Source organism: Uloborus diversus, chromosome 1 (assembly GCF_026930045.1).
Source record: "Uloborus diversus isolate 005 chromosome 1, Udiv.v.3.1, whole genome shotgun sequence".
NCBI classification, from domain to species: Eukaryota; Metazoa; Arthropoda; class Arachnida; order Araneae; family Uloboridae; genus Uloborus; species Uloborus diversus.
In genome coordinates, this window is record NC_072731.1 from 246,782,286 (window position 1) to 246,795,203 (window position 12,918).

The 12,918-nt window shown below is 32.7% G+C and overlaps 1 protein-coding gene across 1 annotated transcript in view; it reads right to left on the reverse strand.

The window, feature by feature from the left end:
• Nucleotides 1-12,918, reverse strand: part of LOC129219775 (dynein axonemal heavy chain 8-like) — a 189,951-nt gene that overhangs the window by 159,333 nt on the left and 17,700 nt on the right. The window contains exons 8-10 of the mRNA XM_054854077.1: nucleotides 10,661-10,711; nucleotides 8,733-8,826; nucleotides 6,468-6,587 (exon numbers count right to left, since the gene is read on the reverse strand). Coding sequence (XP_054710052.1) covers nucleotides 6,468-6,587; nucleotides 8,733-8,826; nucleotides 10,661-10,711 — 265 coding nt within the window. The remainder of the gene's footprint in view (nucleotides 1-6,467; nucleotides 6,588-8,732; nucleotides 8,827-10,660; nucleotides 10,712-12,918) is intronic.

A 12,918-nucleotide genomic window follows, 5' to 3' on the forward strand; every position in this document is an offset into this window, starting at 1 on the left:
TGGTGGTTTATATTAAGATGATAATATAAATTTTCTAGCAGAAAGTGAATAATCCTCGTGTAAATAATAGTCAATGATCGAGTTTCATTGTTGAAACTCGTGCCACGGCATGATAATTTGATATGTTTTGGTAATGTTTAACATGCAGGGAAAGGCTTTATTGTGACAAGGCTGAACTCTATCTGGCCACTTAACTGTTTTACTGGTAAGACAGTCATCTTAAGGAAATGAAGAATCAAAGAAGTGGTTGAAAATTAACGCTATCCACTAGAGTTTCGGGGTTAATTCATTGGAGTTAGGGTTAAAATTTTAAAAATCAAAATATCATCAAAAAAGCAATTGCTTCGTTCAAATGTAGAAGAGTAGAAGCAATTTTCACCCATCATACCTTGACAGGCGATTTTCTAGTAATAACAATAAAAGAACCAAGATTATGAGGACGACCATCATAAATGTTAGCCGACACAGGAGATGTTAAACTTTTTACTTTGGCTTTTATCAAAACAGGAAAATAGCTATGATTTCAATGAGGTAAGTTGAGTAGAACAAGGAAATCATATAAAAAATTAAGGAAATTCACTCTAGAAAAGATCTTATAACGCATACTTTTAATAGTAACATTTTAAATGAAGGTGAGGGGCACTTGGAACAGCTTACAGGAAGATGCTCTAGTGAACAAGGAGGTAGATGGTTTTAAGAAGACCATTGGTCTTCCTTGAGGACTAATAAATTGGCTAAGACTAGTAGGACTCGACCGATGCATCGGCGCCGATGGTTCAACAATTTAGCCATCAGCATCGGCATTGGCGGCCGATGCTAACTTGCAGGAAACATCGGCCCATCGGCCTTAAAATACATCAAAAAGCCGATGGAATAGGCCGATGTTTTTTTTAAAGGACCTTTGCTATTTTACTTTTTAATACAAAGTAAAGGGAGTTTTTGATTTTTGGGAGTTTTTGGGAGTTTAAAATTGTTTACTTAAATTTCAGTATGAATTTCTGTTTTAGTTACCCCTGAAAGAGTTTTTAATACTACATTCAGGTACCAAACAAGTTAATTATTGCGTTGTTTCTTGAAGTTGGATGTATGTATATACAGTCGAGTCCGCTTAATAGAATAGGCAATTTGCCAGGAAAAATTATTCTATTAAGCGGTATATTCCATTATACGGGATAAAAATAACACATCTCAACGGTGTAGTACATTGTAAGTTTATTACATTAAGCGGGGTATTCTATTATACGATATTTCATTAAGCGGGTTCGACTGTATCTCTCATAAGTCATAACTCAAAGATGGTAAGCTGTAGAAGGTTAAGTTTTCGTATGTGGGGTCTGCGGACATTCCAGTTGTGCCCTTTTTGTTTTCGATCGGGTGTTCTGAAAAGCCGGTTTACTCACTTTTGTAGCTATTAATTACTTATTTCAATGCAAAACTAATCGAGCGTCTCAGACTGACAATCATTTGGTGATATATTGCAGAATTGGAGATCATGGAAACAAATATGAGATGGCGATTTGGTTTTTGTGTCATTTTGTTAGATTCCGTTGAACCGACGGTAATTTTTAATTTTTCAATATTTGTAATATGAATCACAGTAATGCATTCTTTTCTGTATCGCTTCGGTGGAGTTACAAGTTTGGGGCCCGTCGAAATACATTTTGGGGCCCCATTTCTCTATCACAAAAGTTGTAAAACATTTATCATAAGCATTTTTGTAACTCCTACGGTGTCCCTATAGTTATGGGACCTCTCGTGCAATTGCAACATTTGCGTTATTTTAAATCCGCCACTGCACGTCAAAACAAACTCGGGTGCAAGTTTAAAAAGATTTTTTCTGCTCCATTTTTATGATTATTTTGAACTCGATTTTTTACGACTATTTTTTGAATTTCCGAGACTACTTGCGTGCCCCTCCTCCCACTACCTCAATTTCTGAAATTAAACTCTAGTTGTACTTCTGAGTTCCTTAAATTAACACCATTCATAAAATTAGATTTTTTTTTCAAACTTTATCTATTGTTTAGAAAGAATTTAGAGCATTAATAAAAGAAATTGATTAAAGACGTTTTGAATAGTGACATAATTAGAAAATCAAAGGGACTTTTGAATTTTTTCTTCAGAAGTGCTGAAGTAGATTCAGAAACTCTTCCGAGGCGTTGGTGGTAGTGGTTCTGTACTAAAAAAATGAGGCCGAAGTTGGGGCCGAAGTGTGAGTTACTCCAAAATCAGAGGGTGACCCCCCCTCCAAAACCCTCCCTCGTCGTTTCAAGCATTTCTTAAATATTTATTGCGATTATTTATTTTGGTCAAGAAATGTAATTTTGCGTATTTCTCATACTTGTTTCACCTATATTTCGCAATGCGCCTTATTTTTTGCATCATTAATAGCGATCGATTTTTTTTCTGTTGTAAGTAACGATTTTTATGTATTTATATAAAATCAATAAGTTATTTTCGTTTTTTATAAAAAAGTTTCAAGGATTTTCTATTATGCATTTTTTTTTTAAATTTCAGAAAATTATTGCTAAATTTAAAAATTTAATTTGAATTTGTTTGTAAAGCTTCATAAAAGATTAAACAATCAAATTGTTCAATATTATGTTAGCAAACATCAGATCAAGTAGTATATTTATTTCGGTTATTAACTTGGTGTAAATATTGAGTTTTTTTTATTGTAGCTGCGTTTTAAGAACCTCGCTCTTTTCATGGCTATTTCTTTTTTCAGCAAAATGTATTTCACTATTATAGCTTTTATGAAAAATGCAAACTTTTCTATTCATAAATTTTAAATAAGTACAAAAATATTCCTATTATGACAATTTTCTTATTATATTGTTATTCAGTAACAATTTTCTTATTTTTAACTTGCCTAAAGTACCTTCTCAAAATGTGCCACTAGCTCTCCGATTATAAGGAAGGGGTGGAATTCACGGTGAATTCTGGGCTGTTAATATAATAAGCTATAAACGCATTCCCAGTAAAAATCTGTACAAAGTACACTATTGGCAAAAAAGGTAAAACTGGGAGCATAAAAATATTACCCATATCAAAAAAGGTCATAAGGTCGAATTTTGACTAATTTCATGAATATTTACAACTTATGCACGAAATAAAATTACAAAGCATATGATTAATTTTAAAGACAAATGAAAAATTTGCTTAAAGGAATCATTTGAAAGTTAATAGAACAAATATTTTAGCATTTATGTTTCGAAAAAGAAATCTGTTTCTTACTTTCTTCTATATCTAATATATAGAAAAAAGTATTGGATTGGTGCAAATTTTCGAATTTCGAATTTTGATGGATTCGAACGTTTTGAGGTGTGCTGAGTCCATTTCGACTATTTTGGGAAAATGTCTGTCTGTCTGTGTGTATGTGTGTGTGTCACGTCTGTGTGTGACCAGTTTCTTGTGGCCGCTCTACAGCAAAAACTACCGCATGAAATCGAACGAAATTTGGTACACATATGTGCCCCTATGTGAACTTGTGCCCATTGGTTTTTGGCTCGAATTCATTCAAGGGGGGTGGAGCAATAGGACGTTTTTTAAGTTACGCGTGATTGCTATTCCTCAGGAAGTAACTGGCGGAATCAAACAAAATTTGGTCCATATGTTGCCAGTAACAGGAACAGGTGCTGATTCAATTTTGGTGTCAATAATTCAAACGGGGGTTGAGCTATAGAACGTTTTTTGTCGTCAATTGTGACTGCTGTATCTCAAGAAATAATGAACGGAATGAAAGAAAAATTTTTCGGCAAGTAGCCCTGAGTGGGTATAAGAACTGATTTTATTTTGGTGTCAACAGCTAAAAAGGGGGTAGCGCAATCGCCCGTTCTTTTTTTCCATTGTGAGTGCCCTATCTCAAGAAGTAATGCTACGTTCTGGTTGAAATTTGGAATATATGTGAATCCATATGTAAACAGGCTTTGGTTCAATTTTGGCGCCAATCGCGCCAAGAGGTGCTGATTTATTTTTATTATCATTATTTTTTTAGCGAATAAAAATAGCTTTATTAATGCAACAATAAGAAAGATAAATCATAATAGATTGTCGTCTGCGTATTTCTCGTGATTTTAATTGTATGGAAATGACCGGAAATATTATCTCAATGATTCAAAATTTTTAACTGTTGCCATCTTATGTTTGTTAACAAATAAAATATTTGTAATTAATTCAAGCAAGGCTTTTAAATTAACTTTCAATTTTCGCTCTTTGCTTTGCTTTTGTAATAATTCAGACATTGGGATGGTTGTCAAGTTTTTGCATGTGTAATTTTGTTTTTGTTGGGAATATTGCTTCCTCGTTAAGCATGGGGAGGGATCAGAATTATAAGAAAGATATAGAAGAAAGTTTCGTGATGGCCACAACATACTAGTTTTTTTTTTTTTTTTGCGATTATACCATTCCTTATTCGTAGAAAGGATGTAAAGTGAAATGAATAAACGATCCTTTAAATCCCTGATAATCTTATTAATTTATTTCTGTTTGATTTTTTTCTTTTTTTGCCATCGGCCAACGGCATCGGCCATCGGCAATCGGCCATTTGGAGGAAAACAATCGGCCATCTTTGAACAATCGGCCAACAATCGGCATCGGCCCATCGGCCAAAAAATGCCATCGGTCGAGCCCTAAAGACTAGCTGGACCCAGAGCCAGTTTCTGGTTGTTACATTTTTATTCATATATTTATTTGTAATACCTTTAATCACCAAAAACCTCCAGAAAGAAAGGAATTTCTACACCAAAAGAGTACATGATCATACAAAAGATATGGCTGCTCTAATTTTTTTAAAACTACTTATAAGCATTTACTAGAATTATGGGCTTGTATGGGGGAGGGGATGAGGGGGGCATTCAGGATGAACAGGGAACTTTTTGAACGGAATAACTAACATAGATGGAAACAAAATGCAAAAATTTTTTCACATTTTGTTATTCACGAACCATTGGTAATAATCAACGCAAAATATAGACTGTAAAAATTTAAAGATAATTTTGCAAACTTTACAAATAAATAGGAATATAGATGTCAAGACCAGCTACAGGTCCTGGACCCAGCTAGGCTGGTCCTAGTCAATTTATTAGTCACCAATGGCCCTCTTAAAGCTACTTTTCCCCTTGCTCATGACAACCTCTTCCGGTTAGCTGTTCGAAGTGCCTACAACGCTACTAAAGTAAAAACTTTTTCTAATTTTTAGGTTAGCCTGAGATTTGAATAGCTTAAAACAATGACCCCTTGTCCTGCTTTCCGAGCAAAAAATTACGTTTTACGATTTTTACACAAACGTGCAAGAAATCACACTTCTACTCTGAGGCTAATAATTTAGAGACATAAGATAGATTTGAGTTAATATCTTTTAAACAGAGATAAATATTCATTAATTGCTATTCAAAGGCATCCAATGTCCGATTTATGAGGGTGCAAGCCAGGGTGCTTGCCTCGGGCGGCAATTCAAACCATTTTCGTTCTGTTTTTCATTGAAACTCAAAAAAATAAAAATAAAATAAAATAAATAAAAAATAAAAATTAATTTGAATTTTGACATCTTGAATTCAAATTATGTTTTTCGCAATCACAAATTTTTGTGTATTTTGTGTCTGTGTTCAGGCATGAGTGTGTGGGGGTGTGTGTGTTTAGGTGTGTGCATGTATGCGTGTGTGTTTGTGTCTGTGTGCATGCATGTGTGTGTGTAGGATATGGACGCTACCTGGAGACAGTTTTTGCTAGAGGAGCAGCATCGTGAGGCTGGGTTTTGGGTGGCGCTGCAGAGGGAGGCAGGGTGAAAATAAAATCACAGGAATTCAAAACAGTCAAATGAGAACAATAATCAATGTGATTGCTCAAAAAAACCATGAAGGAAGATGGATAGAGACGGCAGCTTCAAAATTTGTCACAGTAAGAATCAATCCTGGACTGAAAGCAACAATTATGTAAAAGGCAAATCTGAGATCCTAAAGGTAGCCAAAAATAAAGGGAGATTACTCAAGATCAAAAATTACTTTACAAAGAATAATACTGAAAGTCAGCAATCAGTACAATTCATGAATAAGTTACTTATATTAAAGCTGAAAGAATGTTACATCAAACAATATCTAAGCAATATTTTTTGTATGTAATTGTTTTAAGCTTAATTAGTTAATGGAGTGATATACCAATTAAAATATGTGCATTGAGTAAATTGGAGGAAATTAGTTTAGTGTAGTGTAGCACTGTTTGCCTGAATTTCTCTGTTACAAAATGTATATTATTAGTTACGTATAGAAAAGAAATTAAATACAATACAAATTTCAAGCAAGAACTATTTTTGAAATTTCAATAAAATGATGTTTTTTAAATCAAGTAGGATTTCTTTCTTTCTTTTTTTTTTTTTGGTAGCATACAAAAATTATTAAGCAAAAGTTTGGGAGAAAGTTGATAGAAACATGCATAAGTAAAAAAAATATATAAACTAATTTTCAAATTACTTTCAACATTTCCATAGGCTGCTGAATACTGTTCAACAACATTCTTCCAAAAGATATCTTTTGAGAACATAATCGTTCACACCTAGAAATTCCAGGATCCAATACTTTTCTGTTATAAATCTAAGATGAGTGAAAACAAACAAAAAATTAATTATAGGATTTGAATTAAAATACACAAATAAATAACAACAGTACAGTCTCAAGCACCCAAGAGTTAGTTGGACTATCATTAACATAGATAACTGAAAACTGGGACTGAGCAAACGAATTCATTGTAAAACATATGCCACAAAATAAACAAAAAAATTTTAACAGGGGGAAAAAAAAGCATTGTAACCATAAATAGTTTCTTGAAGTATCATTCTATTTTTCAATTTAATGTTGAATAACAAAATCTAAATCTGTTTCTCTACAGAAATTATGTTTTTAAATCACTGTCATCCGAGCTTTTTAAACACAGCACATCATAAATTAAAAAATCAGTTTGCTGCTTTATGTAGAGAAGGACAACATGTAATGCAGCCATGTCTTTTGTACAGCTAAACAGTTTGTGCTGTTTCAACATTTGAATCAGCAATTTTAAACATGTCTTCTCTTCAACAAACAGGCAAATTAGTGTATTATTGGGTTTTTTTTTTTTCCTTTCTCATCACAGCAAAGTCAATATTTAAAACAATTACCAGCTATGTTTTCAGTCACAACGTTTCAAAACCATTTTTAATAATACTGCCCCCCCCCCTTTTTTTTTGTTTGAGATCTTTAGCAGCTAGGATATTATGCCAGCTACTGAGCTATTCATTACATTTTCTAGTTCAATAACCTTCCGTGGTTCAATATGAATTTAAACAGTACACTGCACTTCTGATATTAATATTTTAGATTTGCTTAGTCAAAGATCCTACTCTTTTAAGCTTTCTTTCTTAACCTTCTCCAGTGGGGTGGTCACAAAAAGGACACTAATTTAAAATTTGCATTTTTATCCCCTTTATAAAACGGCAGAAATTGCTTTAATGCAGGGGTAGTATTTGGTTCTTGCTTATCATGGATGGCAGCCGAATCACTTGAGTTCATAGTTTCTACTGCCATTAAAAACATATCGACAATACATGACATACTCATATTTAAATAAAGAAATAAACATTAGTTGAATTGTTAGGAAAAGGGTTGTAAAGCAATTCAGAATGGTACATTGAAAATGAACTAAAAACCTAAGATTGAGAAATACTGACTCTTTCATCACTGCATTAGTCACTTACAGTCAACCCTCATTTATCGCGGTTAATTCGTTCCAGACTTTAGCTCGATAGCTGAATTTCTGCGAAGTAGGATTCTGTATTTATAAACTGAATATTTTCCTTATTAGAGCACATAAAACTTACTTACAACTATTTAAATAGGTTTTTTTAGATAGAGCACCCTAAACATAACAGCACCCTTAGCAACCGTTAAATTTGTAGTATTCAATATATTGCACAAAATAATGCACTAAACTAAAAAGATATCACATTGTTAATTATTGAGAAATGAACTACACACACACACTTGTAGTTCTTACACACTACTACTAACCTATGAAAAAACCTCAACCTGATTGATGATGAGTTAATTTGCCAGTTAGTGACCATATGTGCCCCCGTTTTTCTTCATTAAAGGTATTAGGTATACAACTTAAAAAGCTAGTACATTGTTGAACACCATCTACACTACAGAAGTATTTATCCCCTAGTATTAATACAGTGATATATACTTTTCAGTTAGTGCTTAACGGTTAAAATGAGATAGCGATTCCTTTCACTTTCTTCGGAGATTTCATGCCTCCACTCCCTCAACTAGTACAACTACAGCCTCTCAAAAGAGCTCACCTTACTTAAAAGACATACTTTGTTATTCTTTTGTAGTAAAAAGTTTACACGAGTGCATAAAAAATGTTAATTATTACATTTGATTTAAAAAAAAATAGAAAAAACCGCGATGTAGTGAAGCCTCGAAAGTTGAAGTGTGAAGTAGCGAAGGTCAACTGTACTTTCATTTAGAAGAACCAGAAAATATTCAATGCTCTCAATTTAGCAAAACACTATGAAGAACTTAATTTGAGACAGACCTCGAAGGAAGTTTTGGATGTAGTTGAATTGGTAATAAAAAAATCTGGTAGGTTTTATTAAAGTAAATTGAACTCTTAACAATAATCAATAAAATAATATAATTCCATGTTAAAAGGAATTAAAACAAATTTATTTTCACAAAGGCTAAGATAAAATTACTTACCTTTTTTATCACATCTAATTCATATTCAAAGTATTTGAAAATGTTGTGGTATTGACAAGTGGTATCCAGACCAGAAATATTGAGGTTTTGGAACCTAAAATTCAATAAACAAGGAAATTTTCACTTTAACAAAATTTACTTTCAAATTTTAAAGCAAACAAAAAATACCATATATAACCAACTCATATACTCACACAGAAAGTTACATAGTTTAACCTTGATTCATACATTTATATGACTTCTGATGTCATTTCTTGCTGCTCTGTGAAATTGCTATGCTATGTCAAAAAATATTCTGGTTTTTACGTTACTTTTCCGGAAAATCTGCTTAAAACATTTTTCTTAAAAGCAAATCAAATTACTTCCTCTACAATACTTACAAACTTTTTTCTGGGACTTTTTTTCAAAATAAATCTGTTTCTTAGCTGTTTGAAGCCATTCTGATATTTTTCCTGTTTGGTCTTACTGTTTTTGTAGTCAATGCATAAAACTTTGAAAACAATTTTTATTTGTAAATGAAGACCAAGTAAGTTATTAGTAAGAAATTATTAGCAAAAAATATAAAGTTGTACCTAATAACAAAAAACAAGCAGAGATTACACTTTTCTTCCCACAGTCCATTGGTAAAGTGTCAATTTTCAATTAATATGCTTAGGTTTTTATCACCGCCCTGATTTTAAGTTTTCTCACTTGATGCCTATTTTATCACTAGTCTAACGGAATAAGTAAAATTTGGGGTTCCAAGGTACTTTTCTTTTCACCCCATACACCCACTACTTAGCTAGTGCCTTAGGTTTTAGAGGCCATTCATTAACAAGCAATTCATTAATTACGTAAGGATGATTTTGGAAATTTTTGACCCCCCTTCCCCCATGTAAGGATACGTAAGATTTTGCAAACCCCTCCCCCTATTCTTACGTAAGATTCCACTTCTTTTTTCGAAATATGTAGTAAAATAACGAATCTTACATCCCTAGAATCATTATTAAATTCACTAATTATTAAATTAAACCTTTTTGGGTAAAGAAATATTGACTAAAAGGTTAAAGTCTAGACTGAATGTTTTTTCAACATTTTTTTGTATATGATGCGATACTAATTAAAAATAAAACATGCCATACATAGTGCGATTCTTTTATTGTATTTCACACTACTCATTCTTTGTAAAGCAAATTAGAAATAGCTAATCCTAATATGTTTTTTACCTTCCAGGAGCAAATGAAATAGGATCCCTGCCGAACCACTTGATTGCGGGATTTCTAATGTAAAATATCAACTTGGAAAATATTTCGTAAGAATGGGTCTGTCCCCCCCCCCAAGTAAGGGTATGTAGAGATTTTTTCAACCTCCCCCCCTCGGGACCCATACCTAATTAATGAATGGCCCCTAAGAACATAAAAACGAGCTTTTAACTACTATCTGCATGAAATTCTTCTGCATTATTTAATATCCCACTGAAAGATGTAACCATGGTAACAAAACTAAGGAAAGTTCCGTTGCAAAGATAAATTCCATTCATCGTTAATTTTTCATTTTATTCTCAAGCTTAATCATTAAGAATTGCTGGCTCGCCTAAGGTAAGCCTCGCTTTCCGGTTTTCTAAAAACATATCTCCACATTAAGCAAAAATGAATAAAAAATTGATTTTTCCTAACTTAAAATGCTTATAACTTTTTTCTTTGTTAACTACTAATCTCCTTTCTTTTTTATCATAGGCAGGAAATGTGCTAATGATGTACTTTTTCCGCTCTTTCCAATGAAACTAAACTTGAGCCGATATGATAATTATTTCGAGTATGAAGATCCATTTTTGAGTCCAATATTAAGTTTCGAATAAAAAAAGAACTATTCACTGAATCTATTTCGAAAGGCTCTATGAATCTGAGCTGTATACTGTCTGTGCAATGGAATTTTTATAAATATCTTACCTCTCAAGTAGTAAAAGTGACTGATAAGCTTCAGTAACATTTTCAAACTGGCTATTTATAAAATTTTGCAAATTACCCTAGAAGAAAAGAAAAATTCAATGGAAAAAAAAAGAAACAATCTCCAATAAAAATTTCAGTTTACCAAACCAAAAAAATCCTGGCTTAGTTAGTAGTGCTTTATTACTTTCATGCAGGCATTGCTTAGCCATTTTATAATAAGTGCTATTCTACCAAGTTGACTAAATTATTGGTCCAATGAATATTTCATAGAGAAATATGCAAACTTTGCTTAATTCAGTCATTTTGTGTAATAATGCAGTTTCATATGTGTATTTATACAGGATGTAATATCATACATTAAGCATTACACAAAGCTCAGAATTAACATTAAGGGGGTATTTTAGTCTAGGAGAGGCTCAATTTTCAGGTCATAATAATAAAAAAAAACTGTAACCATTTTTAGTACCAATTTTTTATCAGTTTTTTTATTGATACTTGAGAAGTATAAAAATGTGTAACAGTGCCAAAAAAATTCAAAATTGAAATCATTAGAGGCCAGCAAAGTGGGGTCTAAGAAAAAAAAGTGTCTACTGGTTGACAAGATTCCGATCCTCCTGGTGATCTCAAACATGAAATTAAAGTTGATTCTTATTAAACAAGGATGTAAAAGAATCTGGAAGTAGTCAATTTCACAAAGAAAAAAAAATTGTGCACAAAATGGCGTCTTTTTGAAAAAAAAAAAAAAAAAAACGTAATTTTTAGCACCCTTTTTCAACTTTGGTAATTTTTTAAAAATAGTAAAAAAAAAAAAAATACAAAAACCCCTATGTGGAGACAATTTTGATAGTATTAAGAAAGTTTGTATCAATTTTTAAATAAATTGGTGCATTAGAACTTGAGGTATCTTGTCAACCGTATTGAATAAAGTAGTTTTGAGAAAAACACGTTTAAATTTTGCAGTCGCATTTTGGGAAGTCTGAGTGGTTTAATGGTATGCTATGCTTATATTTTTTGAACAATCATCCCTGCAAGGGCGGATCCAGGCTCCGGTTAAGAGGGGGGGGGGCACCAAACGTGTACCCACAAACAATGGTATCTTGGTGTGGGGGGGGGGTTACGACATGCTCGTCAAAAAAAAAGGGGGGTTCTTCGGTCTAAATCGTAGTTTTACCATACTTCGTTATGTATGAAGAATCTGAAAACGTTGGTATTGAAATCTTGTGCTTGTTTCTTACTTACCAACAAATCGTTGTTGCATTATTAGCATATATAAAACAAAAAATAGGGTCTGGTGGTGTAAAGTGGTCATAAAATCGTACGTTTTAAACTTTGGTGAATAATAAATACAATAAATTCTTTAAATACTTAAACTTTTTTTGTTTTTATTTTACATTGCATTATTAAAGAACACGGTACATTGAGTTTTAGGAAAATAAATATTGATTTAAGTAGCGTTATAACACTTTCTTTTCCCTTTGTATTTATGACCACTTTACCCCATGGGGTGGGGGAAAATGGTCATAGCATGGGGTAAAGTGGTCATAGTTAAAAATAGATGCAAAACCATTATAAACAACCCTAATATTTGTATATTTCGGTTATTTTTATAGTTACAAGTATATGCAAAAGCATATGTGTGTATACACGAGTATATACTGTCGTGTAAACATTAGTAAACATGTTCATATGTGAGTAGATACATGTATGCATCAGATACATGCATGCACGTGCCTACTCGAGTATATAAGCATGCATACAAGATTACCTACAGGAGAGTATACCTGTCTACACGAGCATATATGTGTCACGTGTATGTACGGGTATATACGCGTGTAAACGAACATCATATGAGTGTATGCACTTGTACCTCGAGTATATACGTGCATGCATGAGTATATACGTGTCCAGCAGACGTATACACATGTATATAAGTGTACATACACACAGATACGAGTATACACGAGTTAATTCGTGGATACATCCAGTGCGTGTTTGGGTACATGTCTACTCACATTGTGAAGCACGAGTATACGTATGTATACATGCAAAATCGATTATATACCTGTATAGACGTATATATGTACATTTACGTGTATACACCAGTACATGTATGTATACACGAGTATTCAAGCTTATATACATGTGTGCCTACAGAGTGAATCCAATGAGAAGCAAAGAATTATAAGGAACTTACGTTTGCTGACGCACTACATGCACAAAAATCCAGAAACAGATGGATGCAAAACAAATCACAAATT